This window comes from Macroventuria anomochaeta, assembly GCF_010093625.1.
Source record: "Macroventuria anomochaeta strain CBS 525.71 unplaced genomic scaffold BU25scaffold_39, whole genome shotgun sequence".
Classification (NCBI taxonomy): Eukaryota; Fungi; Ascomycota; class Dothideomycetes; order Pleosporales; family Didymellaceae; genus Macroventuria; species Macroventuria anomochaeta.
In genome coordinates this window covers 114,921-139,293 of record NW_022985400.1, presented here as the reverse complement: position 1 = coordinate 139,293, position 24,373 = coordinate 114,921, and the positions used below count along the sequence as shown (strand labels likewise).

General features: G+C 51.9%; 10 protein-coding genes across 10 annotated transcripts; 7 read left to right on the top strand and 3 right to left on the bottom strand.

Moving 5' to 3' along the window:
• The first annotated feature begins 10 nt into the window (after positions 1-10).
• Positions 11-801, top strand: BU25DRAFT_182887 (uncharacterized protein). The gene has a single exon (XM_033700934.1). It carries the CDS (start codon positions 107-109, stop codon positions 689-691), a length of 585 nt encoding a protein of 194 aa, XP_033557298.1. The 5' UTR covers positions 11-106; the 3' UTR covers positions 692-801.
• On the top strand, positions 479-1,888 carry BU25DRAFT_414625 (uncharacterized protein). Its single transcript, XM_033707339.1, has one exon. It carries the CDS (start codon positions 912-914, stop codon positions 1,662-1,664), a length of 753 nt encoding a protein of 250 aa, XP_033557297.1. The 5' UTR covers positions 479-911; the 3' UTR covers positions 1,665-1,888.
• Positions 1,889-1,907: 19 nt separating this feature from the next.
• Positions 1,908-2,913, top strand: BU25DRAFT_376427 (uncharacterized protein). The gene is made up of 2 exons (XM_033704114.1): positions 1,908-2,495; positions 2,631-2,913. Exons 1-2 carry the CDS (start codon positions 1,958-1,960, stop codon positions 2,846-2,848), a joined length of 756 nt encoding a protein of 251 aa, XP_033557296.1. The 5' UTR covers positions 1,908-1,957; the 3' UTR covers positions 2,849-2,913.
• Positions 2,914-3,016: 103 nt separating this feature from the next.
• Positions 3,017-3,696, top strand: BU25DRAFT_182882 (uncharacterized protein). The gene has a single exon (XM_033700933.1). The coding sequence runs from the start codon at positions 3,258-3,260 to the stop codon at positions 3,621-3,623; it is 366 nt and encodes a 121-aa protein (XP_033557295.1). The 5' UTR covers positions 3,017-3,257; the 3' UTR covers positions 3,624-3,696.
• A 2,587-nt stretch (positions 3,697-6,283) lies between these two features.
• BU25DRAFT_414622 (uncharacterized protein) lies at positions 6,284-6,781 on the top strand. The gene has a single exon (XM_033707338.1). It carries the CDS (start codon positions 6,331-6,333, stop codon positions 6,736-6,738), a length of 408 nt encoding a protein of 135 aa, XP_033557294.1. The 5' UTR covers positions 6,284-6,330; the 3' UTR covers positions 6,739-6,781.
• A 767-nt stretch (positions 6,782-7,548) lies between these two features.
• BU25DRAFT_350664 (uncharacterized protein) lies at positions 7,549-8,484 on the bottom strand (the record flags this gene model as incomplete). The annotated part of the gene is made up of 2 exons (XM_033703319.1): positions 7,549-7,776; positions 7,912-8,484. The coding sequence occupies 2 exons, from the start codon at positions 8,482-8,484 to the stop codon at positions 7,549-7,551; spliced, it is 801 nt and encodes a 266-aa protein (XP_033557293.1).
• Positions 8,485-11,285: 2,801 nt separating this feature from the next.
• Positions 11,286-13,083, bottom strand: BU25DRAFT_414617 (uncharacterized protein). Its single transcript, XM_033707337.1, has 6 exons — positions 12,656-13,083; positions 12,117-12,531; positions 11,983-12,030; positions 11,895-11,927; positions 11,754-11,837; positions 11,286-11,691 (listed from the first exon to the last, which is right to left on the bottom strand). Exons 1-6 carry the CDS (start codon positions 12,658-12,660, stop codon positions 11,647-11,649), a joined length of 630 nt encoding a protein of 209 aa, XP_033557292.1. The 5' UTR covers positions 12,661-13,083; the 3' UTR covers positions 11,286-11,646.
• A 1,506-nt stretch (positions 13,084-14,589) lies between these two features.
• On the top strand, positions 14,590-16,316 carry BU25DRAFT_451541 (uncharacterized protein). The gene is made up of 2 exons (XM_033709759.1): positions 14,590-15,214; positions 15,262-16,316. The coding sequence occupies exons 1-2, from the start codon at positions 15,089-15,091 to the stop codon at positions 16,090-16,092; spliced, it is 957 nt and encodes a 318-aa protein (XP_033557291.1). The 5' UTR covers positions 14,590-15,088; the 3' UTR covers positions 16,093-16,316.
• A 1,424-nt stretch (positions 16,317-17,740) lies between these two features.
• On the bottom strand, positions 17,741-19,776 carry BU25DRAFT_350828 (potassium transport protein-like protein 1; the record flags this gene model as incomplete). Its single annotated transcript, XM_033703326.1, has 2 exons — positions 17,741-19,476; positions 19,527-19,776. The coding sequence occupies 2 exons, from the start codon at positions 19,774-19,776 to the stop codon at positions 17,741-17,743; spliced, it is 1,986 nt and encodes a 661-aa protein (XP_033557290.1).
• A 2,012-nt stretch (positions 19,777-21,788) lies between these two features.
• Positions 21,789-23,401, top strand: BU25DRAFT_425111 (salicylaldehyde dehydrogenase; the record flags this gene model as incomplete). The annotated part of the gene is made up of 4 exons (XM_033708329.1): positions 21,789-22,246; positions 22,299-22,373; positions 22,424-23,206; positions 23,257-23,401. The coding sequence occupies 4 exons, from the start codon at positions 21,789-21,791 to the stop codon at positions 23,399-23,401; spliced, it is 1,461 nt and encodes a 486-aa protein (XP_033557289.1).
• Positions 23,402-24,373: the final 972 nt, after the last annotated feature.

The window sequence follows — 24,373 nt, the reverse complement described above, 5'->3', positions numbered from 1 at the left end:
TTGAGGGCCAAAAGGGACATCTGGTTCTGTACGCAGTCACTGATGAGCGGTACCATGGTTGGCTCTTCAGCTGAATTGTAGATACCCATGGTACCGAGAAGCGGGAATGAAAAAAGTCTCGACAAGTGCCCCCATCGCGTCAATAAGTTGTCTGGTGTCGTACTTTGTGATGATGGTAGCAGAGGAACTGAGAGAAGAAAGGGAGTGTACTCGACAATCGATACAAACGAATCGGACGTCAAATAATGGTCAGTCACAGGTCACGTGTGGCGGCTATCGCGCGATCTCGCTGGATATTGTCCCTGAATCTGTGGACCCTTGTACCCTTATTTTCGCCTCACTTGCACCTGCTGCATCGACCACGGGTCGCATCTTCACATGCACCCATCATGACTTGCCCCCATGCCGATCGCTGTTCCTGATGTTACACCAACCCCAGCTAGCGACGTCATCCGCCACCGATTGCGCGAGGCACAATCATGCGCAACATACGCATGGCGCGCAAACCACACCGCGCAAACCCTCCACGCCCGTAAGCCTCAGGTCCAGCTGTCCTCAGTGTCACACCTCCCGCCCTGGTGTCGTCCACTCAGCGCCCTTGGTGCGGGGCTTTTCTCCGATATTCAGTGCCGCTCCCCACACGGTCGCACCAATCCCGAGCTTGGTGTTGCAAAGTGCGGTGTGGTCTTAAAGGTGAAGACGGACAATGGAATGAACAGTGAACCCCCGCCTCTTGCATTGCTGAACTCACCAACCTCGACCATGGCACTCACCTCGACGGTCCCCAGTAACTTCAAGTCAGCAACTGCGCAAACTGACTCACCCTCATAATACAAACTCAGCCGCGCCAGCAGGCTGATTGCCTGCCTTGTTCCAATTCCACCTACGGCCGCAAGCAGCAATCGCTTACAATGTCGCAACAATACTACTTTTCATGCTATCCAGAAATGTCTGCAGACGAGCGCAGAAACACACGACCAGCCAGGCCAAATCTGCCAGAGCGCAAAAGCTCAAGAGCGATGCGCGATATCATTCCGCCGTGGGCTGAGATGCCCGCAACACCACCAAGTTGCCGCTCAGTGAGCTTCTCTCGCTGGTCTCGATTCACGACCTCCGGATCCAGCACATCAACCGGCGAACTGAAAGCCTCCAAACTCTGCGCAAACCACGGCACAAGCCCGACCTACAACCCTCCCGCAAACGAGTGGACCTACCTAGGTGCCGAGCAACCATTGCGATGCGGAAAACCCGAAGTCCAAAGAAGCAGACATCGCCGACAGCAAAGCGCACAGCAGAGCTCGCAGCAAAGCTCAGGCACATGTCCAAGCCTATCGTCAAGAGCGAGCACTATGACCAGCAGTAGCAGCCAAACGGAGCCGATGGATTTCCGGCGCCGCGACGTCCAGCGCGCAAGCACGAGCTCGCAGCTGACGGAATCGTTCAAGGCGTCGCCTGCCAAGGGCGGCCAGGAACAGCCTCCTGGAATGCTGGGCGTGATCGCGAGGCTTGGCCTGAATGCTGTGGATTGCGAGGGATTTCCTTCGGCGTTTGATTCCGAGGATGAGGATGAGATCGACATGGAGGATTTGAGGCCTGCGAAACCGGTGGCTGGCGAGAAAGGCGGTGTTGGGCGGAGTATCAAGGGCGGGAGTATTGAACAATGATGCGGCGGCAGCGGCGGCGACGGTCCCAGGGAGGATCAGAAGACGACATTTGCATATGGCATTAGCAGCATTGAGCATTCATCATCAGCATCCACACCCACGCATCTGCATAGGTGTCTTAATGGAGTATAGGAGTTTGAGAAGTCCTGCACATGGGAGCGGAGATGTACCTGCAGCTAGCTTCGAGCTTGGACCATTCATCAGTTCAATGACGCCGTTCATCAAATATCCCAACTTCAACACCTCATATTCTCCACTTGAACCTCACAATCCCACTACTCACACGCAGCACAATGGAACGCCAAATAATATACCATACGCGATCCCTCTCACACCGCCTAATCCAATCCTCCACCCGCCGTCCCGCCTCAGTCGCATCCTCCTGCTCCACAGCTTCTCAGCGATCATGCACCGCCAGCTTGCGACCAGCATCTCGTCGCAGTCTACACACCACAGCGCCGGTGCTCATGCAATCCAAACCTCCCAAATCGCGCGACCGCGGCCCCAAGAGCGACGAAGACACACAAACCGACTTCGGCGCGCTGGATGTGCTGCGCAACACCGCGGCGCCAGCGACGAGTATAGATGCGACCACGAGCGATGGGTTTGCGCTGAATAATCAGATGAGAGTTAGTGGCTGTGGGCTGCTGTTAGTCGGCGGCGAGGCGTTTAGGTGGCGGCCGTGGTTGCGAGAGGGGAGGAAGGAGGGCACGGTTGCTGAGGACGGTCTCGGGGAGGATCAGATGACGGGCAGGTTGAGTAATAGAAAGGGGCAATGGGAGGTCCAGGAGGGTAGCTGGGGGGTGCTGGAGTTGGTGTGGCCGAAGCCTGGTATGTTTTCCCCCATGTACACACGCCCATTTCAACTCCATCAAAAACCTCCTCTACACAACACAATGTTCCTACAACCCCAAACCACATCACAACCCGAAGCTCGAAGCGCAGTACCAATTGATATGTTCACAGATATCCTCATCATCGGCACCGGCCCACACGTTCTCCCTCTCGCGCCCGCCGTCCGCACATACCTCAACGGCCTGGGCATACGGCTCGAAGTCCAGGATACGCGGAATGCGGCTGCGCAGTTCAATTTGCTTGCTACGGAGAGAGGTGTCGGTCAGGTTGCTGCGGCGCTGATACCGACGGGATGGAGGGAGGGGAGTGGGATTGTCAGTAGTGATTGATGGAGGCAGCCGGTCTCGAGGACGGAACTATAGCATACTGTACATCAAAAAAGATACTAGTAGACCTTGAAAGAGCCGGCATGTGTCGCTGGGGCTTTTCTTTGACATTTGCCGTTTGTCAAGCTTCCTAATATTGATTGACAGCAAACAAGAGCCTGCAGTCTTCACTCACTCCCGCGCTCGACTTCTTGCACCGTAACACGACTCATCAACATACCTCGAAGATGTCGGACGACCGTGCAACGTTCGACTTCGGTTTCGAGCACGAAGATGCGGACGACGAAAGATCTCTCGCCGACTACGACCTTACAACTCTTCCACGCCAGGAGCGACAACCTCCAGGCCTGAGCGACAATCACTCGAGAGATTCCCCACTTCAAGATCGGCCATCTTCGAGCAGTCATCGTCCATGGAGAGCCTTCACACTATCATCGACCCTCTATCAACCTACACCACGTCCACCTCGCACCGGCAGCCCTCCGGATCGGCCGGTCACATCGCACGTCCGGTACAAACGATGATGCTGCCTTATCTCGATGTCGCAGATATCGTTTCCCTGTCTCGCACCTGCAAAGGCTTTGGCCAGCTACAACCGGTGCTCAAAGTGACTGCGTACAACATCAATGACCATCTCAAGAAATTCTTCAAAGACCCGCTCAAGTTCCAGGTGGTGCGGTTCCACTGTGGCGCGCTTGTTCACGGTGATTTCGCACGAAAACTTCTTCTGCCGTGCCCTTGGAAGGACAAAGGCTTTACAACCTGCAGTCGAAGATAATTGCTCGTACCTTCTCGAAGAATACCTGCTCGAAGAAGGTTACACATGGGTGACGGTCAACGGCCACTACGAGAAGTCGGGTGCGGACAGGCAGAAGGTCGTTGTTTCCTTGGACATGTTCGGGGATCGTGCAGCCATCGCCAAGATCTTTTCAGCTGCGTCAAACAAAGCTTCTTTGGACGTCATATCCTGGGATAGGGCATACTCTCTCTTTGCTCACAAAAAAAATCTCAAAATCCACGGGAGTTCCGCTCAGTCCAGGAAAGTTGCGATGCACACTCGTCGTTAGAGGATCCGCCCGTTCGTTCCTGGCTGGAGAATCCTCGCACAAGCTCGGCCTCAGGATTGCAGTTGCGGAGGAAGGACACCTAAACTGCAGTCATACCTTGAAGCCGAGGGCTACGAGGTGTTCGAGGTCCGAAGCAAAGGTGTTCGGTTCAAGAAACTGGTTTGCGGGGTGAGGTGCCGCATTGTTACCATCAAACACAGCAGGCCTTCCCTTGTCAGGGCTCTGTATGATGCAAAGGCGACAGCTGATCTGACCTTCATCTCACGGCACAAGGTGTATGCTTTGTTTCCATATACGCATCCAGCATAGGAGCTACGCCCTCAAGGGCCCCTGTGAGGATCTCAATAGCATCTTCGCACACTAACAAGCTGCTGGGTTGAAAACTTTCAGTGTCGACTGGTTCAAACGAATACGTTCGTTGACGGCGATCTCCAAGAAAACAACCTTTTGGGATGGTGAGTCAAGCTGGATGTCAGATCACCTTTCGATAAGCTGAGCTTGCACAGGTTATGGACCGAAATTCTGCCTGTTTTCTGCCCAGCTCGTACCACCGACTGCTTCTTGAGCATCGGCACCGGCACACCTGCCAATCAGCCACTCCACCCGAAGACCAACCTGCTCAATCTCGTGTCTGTCGCGAGTACGGCCTCTTCTATCGCTACTAATACACAAGTCATGCACATCCTGTTCCGCTGTCTCATCAACGCCTTCGCACACAAACTTCAGGGAAAGTACTGGCGACTAAACATTGGCGAGAAGATACCTGAATGGAAAGAGAAAACACATCCACTCTTCGATGTGTTCCATCTTTTCGAGAAGGAAGTTCTGCACATGCGAGATTACAGAAAGCTCGGGGACTTCGACGACGTTGAGTCGCTTCCAAAGCTCCTGAGATGACGGAGAGTTATATTGTCGCTCAGGACATGGAGATCGGTAAGTGCGCAGCGACGTTGATGAGCGGTCTCAACAGTAAGCTCTAATCAGGTGCAGCTATGGAGTCTTGATGCTTTCAATATCTATGTTCAGCCCTCCATGTCCTTCACTGTCTATCGAGAATCTAAATTTGCAATCCCTACTTGATGAGTGGCTTTGAGATTTCGGTCACAATCGGACTGATGCTTCGCTCAAATAAAATTTTGTTCCAAGGCACGCCACCTGGTCAATTCATGCCGCTCGTATTGCGCCTTAATAGGATGTTTGCAGTGGCCTACTACAAATATATTAGCCAAAACGGTTAGTATGTGAAGTATCCTATTACATAAGCTTTTGTCCTTCCTTAGCTAGGAATACACCATTTCCTTCCTTCCTTCCTGTTGTTCGCCCACAAAATATACTTCCAAAGTGGGCTAGAAACGTCGCCGCCGGCAGAGATTTCCAAATTCACGCTTCAAACATCCCTAGTCTCTTTTTACGGAGTCGCCATGTCAGTGCAGGATTCGTTCATTGGGTCAACACGAAAAAACTGAAGTAAGACTACGCAGCAAACGTCGCCTATAGGTCAAGAAATCATGAAATGCAAGCGAGCCTATATTGCAAATGCAGGGGCTCATATACATCCTGCGGCCAGGTCGACTGCGCCATGCGTAGAAGTACCGAATCTCCACACCGAGGCGATTTGCTCTTGCCCTGGTGCCTGGGCCATACCACAAGTGAGCAACGTGACGCCACATGCACCACGAGAGGATGGCGCAATGTCAACGTAGCTGCTTCATGGCGCCAGCCCCCAACTGTCGGGTAGGTAACGCCTGCCGGCCTCTTCTATAACACCTGTGAGGTAGTGTTGCCGGTCACTTGTTGACACTGCACGAGTGTCGGAACCCGACCTGGTGGCGATGCTGATCAATATATCGAAACGATGAAAATCAGTACGGAAGCTCTCATCAACGGTGGACCCGCTAACGGGGATGCATAAAGCCAGCGGCACGTTGGCGGCAAGTTTTTGCGGAGCCGTGTGTGCTATACTCAAGGGTCAGTATATGAAGTGCTGACCGATCATGGAGCGAAAGAGAGATGCTACGCGCTCACTTTGATAGGTCATTGAAAGAGATTTCCACTGAGAGATTTGACTCACATCCATGATATGGGTAGATGTTTAGCATGTGCATATGCAACGGTACGATGACACCGAGCATTCGTCTAGGTGAGGCAGCGGTACGCAGAGTACTCAGACTTTGAGGTGGCAGGTCTGCACAGTTATCTCCAGGGGATGATCACGCAGAGGTATAGAATGAATCCAAATCTGTTATTATGGCAACATGACCGTCAGGATATGTGGAAAGCTCAGGTGCGCAATGGTCAGTGGACCTGTTTCGTTTCATGGGTCTGAAGCTTGAATACCAATGTCTTGACAAGTTATATTCTCAATAACACCTCTAGCTATATCTGGATATCTGATCTTGATAGCATGCTGCCTGAGGCATGTTCAAGCCTGACAGCATTGCAAGCCTCTGGCATCTATCAATCGCAGGCTCCAACACCCTTCACATCCACGTCTCATCAGCCAAGCATCTCCAAACCCCTATCTCATCGCCGCTCACCGCCCAAGTTATCGATACCTTCATGACTTCGCATCCCAGACGCGGCAGCCGGTACAAGCTAAGCAGTCATGCTCGTGCGAGTAGCTCCACATTCCGATCTGCGATCCCTGGTTTGCAACGGTCCGCGTTTCAAGCCTGCCGACAAGCCCTGCAACCGTTGCCATGCGTCCTAACGGCGCCTGAACGTTGCCTAGATATGCATAAAGTGACGACAAATCATGGGGTTGGGTGGGTGCAGCATCCGACGCAAGTCGAGAAGTCGATCAAAGCAGCGTATTATATTCCGTAAGTCAACTTTGTTCATGGCATATGTGCAATAATTCAGGAACAATGTGTTTGCCAGGTAAAAGTATTACATTCGGAGTATTACAAAAGTACTTGAAGTCTATAAGTAGAAAAAAGGTTCTAGCGAGTGTGATGCAAGTGATCAGTTGACCATCTTGCCGGGGTATAGGTACACAAGAAAATTTGTAATGTGATGTTGCTGCTGACGTGTACAACAACGGGAAAAGGTATGGGTATGGGTGTAACGAAAATGAAACGCGAAATCTCTGCTGTTGAAGCCTGGGTATCTTTCCGCCAATTTGTGTTTTCCTCGACCAAACGTTCATGGTCCACAACAGCCGCTGAGCATTGGCCGAGGCCATGTGATGAATGTTGTTGTGAGCGCATAGACCAATGCCGACTCTTTAATGCCTTTGTGTATCCTGCTTCCAAATCGCCATCAATGCCGCCCCAAACCTGATGTCTGCCCAAACCTGATGGCTGCCCAAACCTTATGCAGCGCAAACTGACAGACTCAATCAACGCCGCAAGTCATGGTGTAACTGAAAGATGTGCCGAAAGTATCGCAATGGCTCCGAGGAGCTTCGATCCGAGAATGCAGTATGCGCTACTGTGTGTATTCGAAGGGTATACTGTTGTGTAGGTATCGTGTACGTCGTGAAGCGAATAAAGGGCGATTAAAGATGTTTTTGAAGAAGTTTGGCAAATGCACTCCCCGGAAAAAATAAACTCGTTGTGACCAGCGCAACTTCAACATCCACCTATTGAAATGCTTGAAGCCTCACGCACTGAGACCTTCGAAATGGTCGGCCAGTCACTGATAGCTTGCGCTCGGATCGCCATGGCCACCGGGCATCTCACTCTGGACATACGCGTTCTGCTGCTGCCGTTCGCGCTCCTCCTCCTGCTCCGTTTCAATCGCTTTCAACTCCTCCGCCTTGTCTTTACACGCGACCGGCGAAAAGCCAGCACCGACTTTCGACGAGATGATGCGCCAACGATCGTTTTCGTACTCTTGCATCGAGGTGCGCAGTTTCGCGACCTGCGATCCCGTTGTGGTTAGCATTTTCGCTTCCGCGCTGGGGCTGCAAGTACGACGTCGCGCGTTTCAGGGCAAAACGAACGACTTCATTGCAGGATGGGGTCTGGATGTTTGAAATACATGAATGTCACTTACCATCTCATCTGTCCAGACTGTTGTCTTGGCTTTAAGCTTTGTGCAATATCGCACCTGCAGCGTACCGGAGCTGCGACCCGGGAAGAAGTCGGCGATTTGCTTCCAGGTTAAGTTCTTCTTCTCTTTCAGGTCGACTAGTAGCTGGTCGTCTTCGGGCGTAAACTTGAGTTTCGGGCCGCGAGGTCGCGGTGCGGGTGCAGGCATACCCTGCGCGCCTACGACACTGGGAGGTCCATGGTGGGGAGTGGGAGAGGGCGGCGCACCCTCCATCTGCTGTCTCTTGCTGCGGTGAGTGTTGGGAAGATGGTGGTGATGTGTTGGAGGTAAAGTATGTTGTTGTTGTTGTTGTTGTGGGGGGGCTTGTGGAGGTGGATATTGGTGAAGGGAGTAACCCTGCTGCGAGGGATGAGCAAGTGAGACGCTTCCTGTTGCTTGCCCATATGGATTCAAATGTTGCTCTAAGGAAGGTAATTCCGGTTGCAGATGATGTTCCTGATGGCTGCGCTTGCGTCCGGCGGTTTGATAACTCGGAGAATAGCCCACATCGTAGGAGGTTGGTGGCTGATGTGACATCTGGTGGTGGCGTAAGAGGTGAGATTGATGTAGCGACGGGTGTGTTTCGATGTCTGTATATGCGGGATGAGGGGCAGCGCCGGCATGTTGAAGTCCATGAGACGGGTGTGTCTGCAAAAAAGCGTGCTGGTACTCTGGAGGAAGGCCGGCGTGGGGATGGAGTACATTTGAATGTTCGACGTTCGATCCCGGAACATGGTGGTCGTCTCCGGCATCGCCTGGCACGCTGTAGTCGAATAAAGCGCCTCGGTAGGGACTCGCCAGGGCTGCGATTACGCATGGAGACTACCAGAGCTAGCTTGCTCTGGCAGGCCGCCGCAGTGAGACCTGAGCCAGAAAAAGAATGCCTAGTCTGCGTTGCCGGGTCGCCTCGAGGTACTTGTATCGCATGTGTTTACGATTTTCTCAATTGCTGTTACGTTGACAAATGTTGGAGCAAGAAGAGCCTCGAGAAAAATGCCCTGGACGTAACCTGATCGCGTGTGTTAAGGATTGGGATAGCCGGATATAGCTTGTGAAAACCAGAACAACAATAACATGCCGCTGGGACTGCAGTGTTATAAATCGAATTTCGCGCCTGGAGGAGCGAAGGCATGAAGGCATTTGGGAAGTTCGTCCCTTCAACAATCCTAGTCCTGTGCACTTGCCACACGGACACAATGCCGAAGTACCAAAAGCTATGGGTCATTCCCACGAGACGGTGTCTGTTCCTGAATGGTACAGAATTAGCTGAGTAGGGTAGGCCCGACAACAAATCCTACGTCAAGCATAATGCGGTGATCAATGACAAGGTAGGGGTCCCTGGTTCAAGATCTGGAAAGGTATCCCAAGTCATTTGCACCAGTGTAATGCTGCTGGCTCGTGTGCTGAATGGCTGCTGATACAAAATGAGTGCAGAAATTAGTTTCTTTGCCCCAGTCCTATTCGACGTTGTTGGTAAAGCGTACGTGGTCCAAGCCAACGTTGTTCTATTTCTAGAAGACCAGAAACGAAAGATCTCCAGCACCGTTGCAGCATTCTCATGCATATCCACAGTATCCCAGTGCAGCATGGTGGCCAGAAGATGCGCATTGAAGATGTGCTCAACGGGCTAGGATGGGCGCATCAACATGACAGGGGAAGTACCCAAAGCGGTGACGCCAATAGCAAGACGATTTGTATGCGAGATTGAACGATACGGACTTGATGAGAACGTGGAAGCCAGGACCGCGATCTGGGAAGCCTGGCACATGCTAGAGCTTGTGCGTGCTGGGTATCTTGACACCACGAATGTTCGTTATCGGAGCATATCAAGGCATACCACGCCGTGTGCATCAACAACGGACTGGTTCATGCCTGGAAGTGCCTTACCCGTGATGGGCCACTGTGGGCCATCATGCTCGCCGTGCTCGGATCAGGGCAGCGCACATGCCGGTAAGGGAAAGCTGTCTTGACGTAGCACCCGTCTGTAAGCAGTGGACCGGGCACTGGCTGGCCTCAGTCATAGCTTTCGTCGCATTGGCATAAGGCGGCCTGAGGATTGGCTCATTTTGACGTTATATGAAGGAGCCTGGCCCTATATGCGGTTCAGCACCCCCGCAGAGCGAGGATCGACCGAGCCACAAGGAGATCCCATTGCGACCGACTGACGCACGAGCGCGCACGACAGAACTGACGGACGTACGGAAAGGAAACGCGCAGAAGCAGTGGCGAAATGCGCAGCGAACGATGTTTGTTGTTATATTTGCGACTGCAATAGATGCCGATCCGATATTGGGGTTCTGGGGCTTAAGGGAAGCGAGGCGGCGAAAAGTGGCAGTGTACTTGCGAATTGATTGAACGCTAGGTTCGGGAGACCCTCACGGCACGATAGCGACAGCTTGGCATCGCAGGGTCGTTTAGGGCGGCTGCGATCCGAGGTTCACATTTCCTCATCTCGCGACAGACGCAGGCGGCAGGAGATGAAGTCGCAATGCGGATGGCGCCACACAGCTTCTCCAGGCGACGGTCGTTCAGACGGACGCCGACATGTTTGTGGATCCTCCGAACACAACAACAGCCCCTTTAACACGTGATCACTACGCGTATGCGCACGAGCGGAGACTGCCAGGTTCTCCTTACCAGGGCGATAGTTACTATGACCTCACATGGCCGGGTTGAGGACTTGTGAGGCCTCAAAGTTGGTCGATGCAGTCTGCCAACTTGACACCTGCCAGTCTTAGCCATTTAGGCTGATTGTAAGACCACACATCGGTCAGACCGGCCAACTTCTGGAGCCCATGCGTTCAACTGTACTCAATCAACACCTCAGAAAGCTCGCAATGAGTCCTCCGCTGCCTGTGCGCTCCCGGTACGCGACGCGTATGCTGAGGGAGTACAGGTGCAGTGGCCTTGAGCAACAATGCGCTTCATGCGACAAAAGAGCTGCCTGTTGCAGTCATTCTGCCCTCCACTTGCAGGAAGACTATGATGTTACCTCAACCGCCTCAGGCCAATCCTTGTCCGGACCACACGTTATTTGCTCCTAGCTGCACCGTTCCACAACGCTCTACCGGTCCAGACTTTCTGTTGAAGGGTCTGATTGCGCGAGATAGACAACAGGGCCGTGTTGTGGTTGGAGACGCGCCACACAAGCGGAAAGACGCAGGTACCACGAACAGCCAGTTGTTCGACCAGGTTGCGATCGGTTAGCGGCCGTACGGAGAAACAGCATCGCTTCGGTAACGGCAAGGAGTTGAAACATTGCTGCGAACTGCTGTAGATACCCGAAACAACGGCTTTTGACTTGAACGGTGACAGATGGGTTATTGTATAATTATTGCATTACCTTTACATCGATATTGACTACATCTCCACATCTACACACAGTCGATGTGACCCGTGGTGATGGCCAGACTATGCTACGTGTGATCGACGATGGCTTAACAACGTAGGTAGGCTTCTCGATACAAACTCGGCGCGTAAGAAGAATCGGCAGGGTGAGAGCGACAGAGATGCCGAGTTGAGAAAAAAAAGTCGATGTGTACTCCGCTGCCGATAGCCGTTACCAAGGACTCCAATAGGGACGAAAGGACATCGGAAAGAGTTGTGCGCGTGCACTGCTCGACCGAAATAGGAAAACTGGTATCTTAAAGTGGGATCGTTGCGCTGAAACCGGGAAGATGCAGACTGTGCTCAACATTATCAATACTTTCCACCGAAATGCTCCTTCGCATACTGCTCGCAGGCCTGAAACAGTCAGTGGATATACACTAAAGACACGGTACACATAGGAAAGTATCAGGACCTACTTTTGCGGGTTTGCCAACCTTCTGGCCGATAGCTTTCCACTTGTTGGCATCATATTCCTTAATTGCGGCAAGTAATGCTGCGCTCTGCTTCCAGATCAGTATTGGTCTGCCGTGGTATCCAGGTTGTTCAGACAAACTCACTTCATCCTCTGCGAACTCGGCGTAGTGCATATCCTGATTAAGAGTGATCAGTTACTGCTTGCTGGAACGGATGGATAATGTTACATACTTTGTACCAATGCTTTTTCACGCTTCCTTCTGTCCGTTGTGGAAAAGTCTGTGAAGATGTGTCAGAACCAGTGATGAATGGTTTGCTGATGACCTTGAGCACTTCGTCGTCTTCAGTAGACGACCGTCGCCTACCTTTGCGATTTCGCTCCAGCTGTTGCCTGCATCTCTCATTTGTTTGAGCCTTAGCTCCTCTGCTGGTGTCCAAGGTGTGTTTGTTCGACTCTTCTTGATTTTCGGCTCTTGCGCAGAAGTATCGACCTGATCTACCTGAACAGACGTCGCACTATTCTGTACCTCTGCACCACCACCAGTTGTGTCTGCCATGTTGTTGACCTGCTGGCCCAAGCTAACAGACTTGCGTTTTCGGTGTCCAGATGATGGAGATTGCAGTTGTTGCGCACTCATGGAGACTTTGTTGTTCCCCTGAGTAGTAGGAACTGCAGGCTGCAAGGTAGGTTGCTCGGGTGCCGTAGTGTACTGTGAGGTTTGCGGTTGAGCTGGTGCAGTCGGCGAGGGTTTAAAATTACGTTTGGAAGCTGGTGAGGAGCTGTAGTGTGGAGTCGCCCAAGGTCAGCGCGTCCACAAAAAGACTCGAAGTCGACAGACGGATATGAGAAGCAGAGCATCCTGCTTGGCCACGAAAGACCTGAGTCTAAGTAAGAGCGACTCACGACATGATGGCGCACGGGTGCGTCTTGTCCGCCGCCGGTCAGATAAAGACGCGAGGCTTCGTTACTGGTCAGATGGGGTGCGTCTATAGAGCGTGGTGTCATGCTCGTATACTGCCAAGTTCAGGTTTGCGTTCAGAGAGTACAACGGCGAGAGTGGACGTGGTAGATCATTATGATATCCAAGTAGGCAGGTCGCCCGTCGGTGCAAGTGTTGATCAAGTACAAGGGATACAAGAAGGGTCAGGTTTGCAGGCAGACGAACGAATGGGCTCAGCAGAGTGGCATCAGACGAGAGGACGACTGGGATGCTGTGAGGTTAATCAGCCAAGTACCAGCGGGGGCAACCGTCGGACTTGTAGGGCTGGAGTAGAAGTACTTCTATCGTAGTCAAAGACATGTAGGAGTGGAAGTATCGGTACGGAGATGAGCTGCAGTCGAGAAGCGGGGTAGCAGCCTTTTCGACGGGCTCTGATGAGTAGGTGGCTTCAGAGTTGCGGGCACGACCAGACGAGTCCGAAGAGGGCGGGGAAGGTGCAGCCAGCGCGTGACATCTTCATGCATCTCCAGCTCCTGTGAGTGATGCAAAATGCTGCCGATCGAGCTGTGACGAACATCGATCAGAACTATGTACCTCTTACCAAGTAGCAAGATACCGCCGGTCATCTTGGGGAAGCGCTAGACGTATTCATACTACCATCTGTCAATAACTTCGTATCATGAGAAGGAACCGCTCTCTTGTAGTTCTCGTATGCAGGTGTGAGGCGTGGTTGACTGTGGGTGGTGACGGAGAATGGGTTGACAGCGGATGGGGCAGGGCTGGTACGTGCGCTGACCCGGCGCTCCTTCCTCTGCGCATTGCTTGTGCCTTTCGACATCATCGGTCAAACAACATCATGAAAGGTCGCAGCGACATTCACCAATCTAATGTCGCACAACGCGTGACGACGTCGAGAATACACCCGTCAATCTCACAGATACCTTCGGTGTCAACCAATGACGACCCTCCTGGTCATATTTCGTAGCTGGTCAGCCCCTCCACCACCTCGAGCCGTTCGCCAGCCCCTGCCATCTTTATGACGGTGCGGTAACCTCCTTCTTGCGACATTCGACAGCTGGGCGCGGGGAAGGTAATTTGACTCGCTTCTCGCCTGTTTACCCTTACGATGAATGACGATGTTCTTTGCAACGGAGCGTAATGCTACTTCAGCGTAGGCTCCGCTGGCTATTCTCTGCCAAGCTAAAGACTACCAGCCACCTGATGCAGCGCCTGTATCAGCCCAAGCCGTAAACGTTTGGGAGAACCGCTCTGCCACAGCGTTCCAACTGACCGCTCAGTGATAATGCTCCCTATTAAGCGCCAAGCGGAATTGCCTGAGAACCGCCTTACCAAGATGATGCTCAAGAACGGAACACGGCATTCCCGGGCTCTTTCTTGTCTCGGCTGTCTCACGACGTCAGCAACGACCTGGTCTTGCACAGGTTTGCAGATTTGTGTTGCGCATACAGGTTGCGCGTCCTTTCTCAGCTTCACTTTCAATCGTCTTCTGCTATTGTTGTTTTGTCCATGACGATTTTAAGTTATGTTTTAGTTCGAACGCTGATATTCACTATTAAGGTGTTCCTCAGGCGCTAAGGCAGCTAAACGGTGCACTGTTCTTTCCGCTACCTGTAACCGCGCGTTTTGAGTTAGCGCCCGCTGTAGATATAGGTCCAGGGTGGATTTGTTTCCAGGCTTTCCAAACATTATCAAACCTTTCGCTTCACAAACTTGCTGCACGACCCGCTCTCTGACATACTCAGTTTTGAAACCGACCCCGTTCAACCCCAAAGCGTTCGTTGGCTTTATGCAATCCGCTCTAGAACGTCAGTATACCAGGCGAACGCATCGCCAAAGAGCGTTTGTCCCTCCGTCTCTGGCTTAACCTGTCTCGCATCAGGGTTGCTCTAAACATTCTGGCTTCGAACGCCGATGTCAACCGTGCCGGCGATCAAGAACTTAGCCGCATGACTGACAGTTTGAAAACGTTGCCAACATCAGGACGAGCCACTGCAATCCACAATGGTGCGCGGCCCAAGGAACGTCCCGTTTCTTGTCATTGTTCAAACTCTATAACAGTTGTCGGATGCCCCAAGTTTCGAGGCCTCAACCGCATCTGTTCAATCGGCATCAGTCTTTTGGTTTCTTTCTTAGCAGCCTTGTAATACTTTCTTTAACTCCCACCGGTTGGGCTACACTACATTCCTTAATCCACATTGCTGAGCAATTACATTCGTGTATACCAATCTTCCAGTAATACATTCCTTCAAAGCCAGACTCGAATACGAAGAGCAGACATCCCTAGCGAACACGACTCACGGCTTTGATATACATATCACACCAACGCATATTCATCACCCACTCGATCGATCACAAAACATCGCAACATATCCACAATGCTTCACCACCAGCCTCAGATCCTCTCTCCTCTCCCAGAGATGATTTCCCAGAACCCAAACGCATCTGGTCTTCGTGCTCGTAAGATGTCTACTGCCGGAAACCGTTCGTGGTCCGAAGAAGAGGTAAGAACAACACAAGATCCACTAATAACTTATCTGACAATCATTAGGAGAACTATCTGCTTCAGACTCGCATGCAGAAGATGCCCTACAAGCACATTGCTGCTCACTTGAAGAAGACTGAGCTCGCTTGCCGCCTTCACTACCATCAGTTGTCGCATGGCAGCCACCGCCGCAGGCGCAACTCTTCGGTCTCATCAACTGCCTCCTTCGGTTCCGTTGCCCAGTCTGTGTACTCGATGGGAACCGATCAGGATGACTTTTCTCAATCCTCTCGCCACACTTCGCCAATGAGCTACACTGGAGGCTCTCACCACATCAGGTCGACTTCGGCCACTGCATCCCCTGGTCGCAGCCAGCATAAGATCCTCCTTCCCAAGCCCCGCACGCTCACCCCTCAGGGTTCGCCTGAGCCTCACAACGGACTTCGCATCGATACCGAGGTTGCCTACCAGCCACGCATTGTCGACACCGATCGACTTCGCGCCATCTACGAGGCTCGCCGCCAGCAGTTTTGGTCTACCGTAGCTGCCGATTACGGTGCTGATGTTTCGCCAGCGCAGCTCGAAGAGATCTGGCGCAACAGCTCCAGCGCTGTTCGCCCACCTACTCCTGATGCATCTCCTGATGGCAGCATCTTGCACAACCCGGCCCTCAAGCCTTCTGCTTTCCCATACCCATCACCCGCTCACAGCGAGCCGAAGCATTACAGCCGCATGAACACAAGCGCTGTCTCCGCCCCTGAACGCATGTCGTACATGCTCCCCATGCCCGTTCCCTCCTCTGGACGCGCCCGTGCCGGTACCTGGAGCTCTGCACCCAGGGATAACATGCCCATCGCCAGTCTCCTCACCGAGGACAAGAACCCTCGTCAGTTCTAGACTAGAGTTGCGAACCAACAACTGCTTACGACTTCTTACTTTCGTTCACTCTTATTACAAGTTTAGTTCTGCGGCGTGTTTGTCGTTTAGTCGGTCTTTTACAAAAAATTCTGGCGTGTCAAAGTGGAGGTTTAACGAATCTCATTTGTCGGCTGATGATTGTTTGAATGGGAGCATGGTAAGGGCATGGCGAATCAAGATAGCTACAGAGTATCTAAACAATCAATACATCTCCATTATTCAACTTCACTTTGCGATTATGTCATTGTTCTTATCATCGATGACTGCTGTGTTGTGTCATACTCTCCGTCTGTGCCTTCTGTGTCATGGCTTCCATGTCGTGCTTTCCGTAGTGTCCTTTCCGTGTCGTGCTTACCGTCGTGCCTGTCATGTTGATCCTTCCGCGTCACTGTTGCGCTCGCTTAGCGCGAATCCTCACCAACATGCGTCATCCTCACCAACATGCGTCATCCCCACCAAAACACCTCAACCTCACCGAAGCACCTTCACAAGAGATCCTGACAGCCACAAAGATGCACCACGGCCCAGCCAGAAGCCACGTTCAAGGGCGCGGTCCTTCCAATTACGACCTGCCTCTTCAGGCCTGGACGATGTTTCGTTCCTGACCCCGTGAAACACTTTCAGCCTCAGGTTCGGAGATCTGTCAACATCGCGCCTCTTCACATCCACCTTGAGACTTGGGCGAAGCGAATGCAAGAGTCCTCTCGTCTCCACATCTTTGGACGTGCGGAAGAGGCTTCCGGTGAAAGAAGTAATTTCGTCAGACCCGCAGCCCAGGCTTGCAACCACCAAGACCGTTGGTGCACAGGCAACGAACACGTTCACCAAAAGCACAGTGTCAGCCCTGCTCTGTACGGGGCCACAAACTCAAATCATATGGCTACCGCTATGCCGATACCTGTCGACCAGATACACTACCTAGTCTGCCTTCCCTGGTCTCGCATCTCCCGCCCGTACCACACAGATCCTACGTCGCTGTCTGCTATGGCCTGTCATGCAAACCTCATTTCCCATCGTTCATGCTTGCGGGGCAAGACCATCAATCCTTGCCATACAAGCTTCCAACAGCCTCGAGGTGCGGGTATTGAGTCGGTGCCATCCTCGTCTCAGGATTTGAGAGCCCTATTACCTAGACATCACCTGGTTGTCCCCGCTGCATGAATGAGCAGTTCTACCCTTGTTTGAATCGGCGCTTCCGTGCCCGAAAATTCAGGCGACGGGTTCGTTGCCTTACCGCCTTGCAGGGCTGAGTGGTGGCCTAGAGACAACACCCAGGTGCTTGGAAGGGATGACGTGGTAGGATCGCGGGGCATTAAGATGAAGAGCACTGGACTTTTGGTTGAGTGAGGATTGCCGGAGGGTACTTCCGTATCCAAGAAGGTCGACAAGGAAGAGTGTTCGCCTTCTATGCGCCTTCCAGAAGGATCCCAGGTTTGCTCGCCGGATGCAAAGACGGGGTGGCTTCTGTATTAGTATACCCCTTTTCTTTTATTCTTCCGGAGGCTATCCGAGGATTCCGATCGATTATCAAAGTCCGACCTGAGGAATAACTCCACCGATCGGATGCTCCATCTGTGAGTCAAATGCTCTTCTGCTTGTGGCACTTTCACCAAGAGGGGAGCCTCTCCTATGGATCTTGCTGCGCTGCGGCGGATTTCGAACCTCCAGTCTGAGCACCACTCTCTTCAATGTTTGTGATGAGCTCTTGCAGATCTTCTGCAGAAGCGCCACCTCGACCACCGTACTCTGCATCTAGGCGCTGCATGAGCTCCTCTCCTGGCAGGAGTATGCTCCTATCAATCGCAAGCGGTAATCCACGATGTCGGCCTCGTACCATGACAAACAACATCACAACTTTGCTGAGGCTCGCAAATGAGCCACTAAGGCTGTAGTCTTCACCTGGCACACCAGTTGACAGTCCAACCGTACCGTATGCTGATGTGACTTCGAAGAGCACAGCGAAGGAATCGAAGCCTGGATCTCCTCGCAAGATGTGACCTCGCTCTATGATTGACACAAGGAAGAAAGCAAGGAACTGAAACCAGATGTCGTATGCGAGCTGCTTCTGCAGGTGTGATGCAATGCCGGCAGCACTGTCGTCGCCTTCGTCTAGACCGATGGAGCGTTCTTCGTAGGTGTTCGTTTTGCGAAGGGTCATCACCAGGGGATAACTGGAGATGTACATTATGACAAGGTAAGCTACCAGACATGCTGGTGCAAGAGAACTGAATGCGATGATATAAGCACCAGACGTGCGGAGACCGGTTGCTTGGAACAAACCATCGAGGGTCCTTGTACCGGTAGGCAATGTCTCAATGTCCAGCATGCCAATGTTCAAGATCTCGAAACAGAGCCATGCATTGATATCGATGGTGATTTGAATTGCCAGAAGGTACCAGGTCTGCCTGCTCGGGAACAAGTAGATGAAGCATCGTCTAGGATGTTGCAGCAAGAACTGCAAGGTGTTGTGCAGACGCGACCCTTTTGGAACACACTTCTTCATCATCCAGATTGTCAACCTTAGAAAGATTGGAAACTGTGTCTGACCGATCAAAGCAAGCGCGCCAGCAATGATCAGAATGTACGGCATACCACTGAATGGTATGAAGTTGGCGTTCAGCACGTTCAGACCACCGTTTGCGAACTCGGTAACTGTCGAGAAGAATGCCCACCACCCCGGATTCAGACCTCCTGGCTGCGCTTCGCGCAATATGTCTCTTGTCTTAGTACAATACGCGTATGGTACTAAGAACACAACACCAAAAGTATACCAGAACAGCTGATAGCCGATCAAGATATACAGCAGAGCTTGCAAAGCGCGGTACTCCACACCGCCCAATTCCAGTCGGTCGTGCTCGCTGAGCTTAAGGAACCGTCCTTTGGAATCCAGACGCGGTTTGAAAGATACGTAATCGTGCTGTTCGGGCTTCAACTCGCTCGTCACACTATCAAACACACGCTTGAAGAAGTTCTTCACCAATTGCGTCTCCCAAGGCGTCGGCACGAACCCAAATCCTGTCTGATGGTGAAATGTCTTCCTCTTGTTCAAGGGCTGGGTCTTGGCTGGCTTCTGTTCTCCATTCACCCTGCTCTTTCTGCCTCCAGCGACCTGACGTTGGCGCAGGTTGTTGTTGCTGCTATTGCCGCTGCTTTCGGTTTGGCGGTTGTCTTCGATGTCCTGAACTAGGCGCTGCATGGTGCGCGAGTGCTTTACGACTTCTGACATGCGCTTACGAAACATAGATTGACGGATTAGAACGACGACCATGGAGACGAAGGGGATGTTGCCGATGATAAGCAGTATACATAGTACTGCTTGCTGGAAGCTGGAGAGATCGCCTAGATTTACTGAGTTAAGACCTACTCAAACTTAGCTCACGTCATTTGCAATTAAGCTTGTAGATTGAATGTACCTGTCGTTGTCATAGCACTGCATGTCAAAAAGAGCGCATCCATGTAGCTCAAATGCGAGTCTCTATACTCCTTCGGCCCATTTTTAACTCCCTCTCCATACACAATGACGGACGAAATCGCAATGACAATGATAAAGTAGAGCATATGCGCTCGGTAGAAGTTGAGCGTGAATAACTCATATTTCAGGTACTTGAGGAAGTGGTTCTTAGCTTCTCGCGGGTTGCGCAGCCCATCCACCGGATCTGGCATTACACCTTACTGCAGATGCAGAACGTAGCGAGTGCGATGGAGATGGAATTGAGAGGATTTGTAAGGTCATTTCGTAGCCTTCCGTGCGCATTTCGGTTTGTTATGATCGTGGGAAGGTCCGAAGGGGGCAGTGCAATTAATTACTAATGTTTGTCCAGCGTCGCGGCATGATGTCATTGAGCGACGAGGAATCGCGCGACTTTTGAGCGCGTTGTAAACTACCGCTAGGTATCTTCAATGCTCTGCCGCCTCCAGTTGTTGATCACCAGGTCCCTCATTGTACATGGTCTTCTGCCATTACTATGTCATATCATACTCTGCGTTCTCTTCGTGTCCGGCCAATCCTCCAACTGGGTCAACGTCGCTGACCTTTTCCTCGATATAGTCCGCATGTCTGCCTTTAACACCGGCCTTTCTTCCTACATCTTATCGTAAACCACTTTCCCACACTACTGATTGTGCACTCCGGTTCAAAAACTGTTCGAAGGACGAGGTTTGCCATGGCCTTGAAGATACTGCAGGTGACTCCCACGAGACAACAAGGAACATGTCGGTCAGATCTTGGATTGATTGATTGATTGGTTTAATGTCCTATCTGAATCTAAGACTATGGAAGACGAGAGGAGCTGTAGCTCCTTTCGGAATGCAAAGATTTAGTTACAAGAGGTTGAGTTCAATGAAGATACAAGGGATGATAAGGGCTGTTCAGATGTTGAGGGCTGGTCAGATTTTGGGGGCTGGTCAGATCTTGGAGGTCTGGGTCATTTGCAACCGTTCGCTCAATGCTTTCCCAAGCTTGATCTAGAGAGAAGAGTTGAGTGCTACCGTGGCGCTGGATTGGTGTATGTAGTGCGGATGTGGCAAGGCTTTCATCCAAGTCTTTCATCTCATCTTCTGTGTCGTAGCTGATGTAGTCCATGCTATCCGATTCTTGGTCATACAATCTCTGTGGGGAGTGTATGGCGTGGATAGCTGGTAACATACACCTCTGCCAAAAGCACGCCAGAGGTCTGCTATTGCTTCTTTGCCCAGATTGGGGGAAGATTACAAACAGTCGTAGATCATCGGAGTGACTGGGGCTGTTGCCGAGGTAGAGGGCGTTCGTCACCATGGTATAGGTGTTTGCGTGACTGAACACTCCATATGTGAAAGGCCGTAACATTGTTATATTGTGATGTTCATGGTTCAATCGTTCAACAAGATATTACTATGATTACTGCGTGTCTTGCATCTGACGGTCTCAGACGACAGGGGAGAACCGCTTCTCCCTCAAATTCAGGGACAAAAGAACAGATACCGCGTTTGTGATGTTGATGAATAGTGCATCTTGGTGACTCTTATTTGAGACAATTTTGATGGAATTCGTGGAGGATAGTTTTGTTTTTCGAAACCAGCATCATGTTCAAAAAAATCATTACAAAAAAATCATTACAACGACCACACTCTGCATAACCTACCGAGATTGCAAAATGTCACACAACGAAGTACAAATATCGACAATACATCCTCACCGTTGGAATCGCTGACACCCTGCTCTTGAGAGGTGTCAGGAGACCTGAAGACTGGGCACAAAGACTGGACACTATGGGAAACGGTAACTGCAAGCAGAGACCAATAGAACATGTCAAGAAGCCACTCACGAAGCTCGTCAAGTTATAGGCTTCGTAAAACTCCATCACAATCATACCTGTCGGCCAATTTCCACTCTTAGATGTTGGTGTTGTTGATGCCTTCCCCGCATCATGAGTTTTTGCTCCGCGTCGGGACCACTTGTCCTTCGTCATCGGCCGCGGCCCTTCTGCACGAAACGCTCCGCTAACCTCCACTTCGCCACACAGGCCGTCCAATCTGCCGAATGGGCTCGACTGCCGTTTTCACAATGCGGCAGAAGGAGTTTGGCATAATTAACCCCATCGATAGATTTATGCAGCCTTGCGACTTACCTTGAGGCTCTTTTTTGCATCCTTCGTCAACCCTCCCACAAACAGTTCGAAAGGCGATCCTTCAGCAAGATGACGAATGATACTTCATACACCGTGCCCCTCCTTATCAACGGGAAGGAGGTCACCACTAAGACGACGTTCTCGATCACTTCTCCCTCATCTCACAAGGAGATCTGGCAATCCTCATCTGCATCCTTGGAGGACGCTAAGAATGCCACCTCAGCAGCACAGGCTGCGTTCCCAGCATGGGCCAAGATGAAGCCGGCTGCGAAGCGCGACATCTTCATGAAGGCTGCCGACATTATCGACTCCCGGAAAGACGAGCTTGCCGACTACATGAAGATCGAGATGGGTGCTGCTGATGCCTTCAGCAGTGGCTTCAATGTCCCTAAGTGCGCTGACATGCTGCGAGATGTTGCGGGCAGACTGAGCACGGTCATGGGCCACATTCCTACTTGTGAAGCGGAGGGAACAGCTGCGCTGATCGTCAAGGAGCCATGGGGTGTTGTTCTTGCAATCGCGCCCTGGTGAGTCAAAGCTTTCGGTGGAGGGCAGTCACAAGTGCTAAACAATTGACAGGAACGCCCCATACGTTCTTGGTATGCGCTCGATCCTGTATCCTCTCGCAGCAGGTAACACCGTCGTTTTCAAGGGGTAAGAGTTTTCGGTTGTTGCAAGAATTGACCTGATGCTGATTTCACCAGATCGGAGTTTTGCCCTCGCACATGGTGGGCCATTGGCAACATCCTGACTGAAGCTGGCCTTCCTGCAGGTGTTGTTAACGTGCTCTTTCACCGACCTGAGGACGCTGCTAAGGTCACATCGGCTTTGATTGAAGATCCTGCTATCAAGAAGATCAACTTCACTGGCTCCACGGCTGTTGGACGTATTATATCTTCGCAAGCCGGCAAGAACCTCAAGCCCGTTCTCATGGAGCTTGGCGGTAAGGCGAGTGCCATTGTCTGTGCTGATGCAGACTTGCAGAAGGCTGCTACACAGTGTGCCCTTGGAGCGTTCTTGAACTCTGGCCAGATCTGCATGAGCTCCGAGAAAGTGCTCGTGCACAAGAGCATCAAGCTGCAATTCCTTGAGGCTTTCAAGGGTGCTGTAGAAGGTATCTTTGGTGGTGACAAGCCGGCACCCATAACGGTCATGCCTGCTGCAATTGACAAGAACAAGAAACTGATCTCTGACGCCGTGAGCAAGGGCGCCAAGGTCGTGCACGGCGACCACGAGAAGGAGGAGGTACACCCAGAGACCAAGGAGCCTTCCAACACAAGAATGCGTCCTGTCATTGTTGAGGGCGTGAAGAAGGAGATGGATCTCTTTTACACCGAGTCTTTCGGGCCCTCTGTCTCCCTCATTGAGTTCGAGACCGAAGAGGAAGCGATTGAAATCGCCAACGACACTGACTACGGTCTTTCCGGTGCTGTCTTCACGGAGAACCTTGGTCGTGGTTTCCGCATCGCAAAGCAGATCGAGACTGGGTATGTTGATACTCCGCAGTTGAAGTGTTTTCAAGCTGATCAAGTAACAGTGCTGTACACATCAACTCGATGACTGTCCACGACGAATGGACACTGCCGCACGGCGGAGCTAAGGCAAGTGGATTCGGTCGCTTCAACGGCAACTGGGGTATCGAAGAATTTCTGAGAACAAAGACTATCACCTACCAGGAGTAGGGTGGCTTTCTAACAACAACATAATGCCACCTTGTCAGCTCAGATCCCAACAAATACAACCCATCACATACCGTCAGCCTCCTTAACCTCAACTTCCTTATCACAGCTCTCAGATTGATTGCCTTTCCAGTTCAAACGTTTGCGTATGACAACGAGGCAGCGCAATGTCGGTCGCGTCTTCCTTGCGGAGCTAATGCAGGACACAAACGCTGCGGTATGATCTGTCTGTTTCACGGAGAGCTGTACCGACTTGTCATAACGGCAATTGCGATAATGTACGCGCAGCATTGTGCTGCAATTCTATGATTGGCTTCCCTCATAACAATGAGTTGAGGTCCACCGGGTTCAAAATCTCCGAAACCTTCGACAGGAACAGATCGGCAGTTGCATGAAGTCATCGACCAAGACCCTAGAGCCACGGGACCTGCAAATTCTAAATCTACGCTACTGACGCTTTTGGAACACGATTCTGCGCGATCCCCAACTCCGACTTCCGTGGCTGAGGCATGAGAGCCATGGCCTTTCTGCCATTTGTTCAGCTTGACCAGTCCGAATTCGTTGTCTTCAGTTACACAAGCGACCAAGAGAGTCTCGTTGATCGGTGCTCAACACCAGGCTTGAATTGTCCGGCAAAGCTCTCTGGGATTCTCGGCTGTGCGGGGCCGATATCGATACCGTGAGCCCAGATCTACAGCTAAGAGATAGTGGTAAGGGCTTTGACAAAGTCAAGTTGAAGACACGACGCGTGGGTTCGCGAAGCGGAGGTCGCGATGCAGCGCGGTCCATCTCGGCTTTATACAGCTCACGATGTGTAGCGAAAGATCCCAAGGCCAGCAGTCCACGCGAGGCGGCGTAGCAGAATTCCTACAATACGGATTCTGGACCGTGCGACAGCTGTCGCAGCCTCGCTGAAGGACAAGCGAGTCCGTGCTGGCTGCCGTCGTGGCGTGCCCGCCAAAACCCCAAAGATGG

Excerpts from the sequence above, each read along its gene's own strand:
- BU25DRAFT_414622 (XM_033707338.1), top strand. The coding sequence starts at position 6,331 with ATGTTCAAGCCTGACAGCATTGCAAGCCTCTGGCATCTATCAATCGCA.
- BU25DRAFT_414617 (XM_033707337.1), bottom strand. Across the intron at positions 12,031-12,116 it reads GCTGGAGCGAAATCGCAAAG|ACTTTTCCACAACGGACAGA; the intron begins GTAGGCGACGGT and ends ACATCTTCACAG. Across the intron at positions 11,692-11,753 it reads AGGTTGGCAAACCCGCAAAA|GCCTGCGAGCAGTATGCGAA; the intron begins GTAGGTCCTGAT and ends TGACTGTTTCAG.
- BU25DRAFT_451541 (XM_033709759.1), top strand. The coding sequence starts at position 15,089 with ATGCTTCACCACCAGCCTCAGATCCTCTCTCCTCTCCCAGAGATGATT. Across the intron at positions 15,215-15,261 it reads GTTCGTGGTCCGAAGAAGAG|GAGAACTATCTGCTTCAGAC; the intron begins GTAAGAACAACA and ends GACAATCATTAG.
- BU25DRAFT_182887 (XM_033700934.1), top strand. The coding sequence starts at position 107 with ATGAAAAAAGTCTCGACAAGTGCCCCCATCGCGTCAATAAGTTGTCTG.
- BU25DRAFT_376427 (XM_033704114.1), top strand. The coding sequence starts at position 1,958 with ATGGAACGCCAAATAATATACCATACGCGATCCCTCTCACACCGCCTA. Across the intron at positions 2,496-2,630 it reads GTTGGTGTGGCCGAAGCCTG|ATATCCTCATCATCGGCACC; the intron begins GTATGTTTTCCC and ends ATATGTTCACAG.
- BU25DRAFT_182882 (XM_033700933.1), top strand. The coding sequence starts at position 3,258 with ATGGAGAGCCTTCACACTATCATCGACCCTCTATCAACCTACACCACG.
- BU25DRAFT_414625 (XM_033707339.1), top strand. The coding sequence starts at position 912 with ATGTCGCAACAATACTACTTTTCATGCTATCCAGAAATGTCTGCAGAC.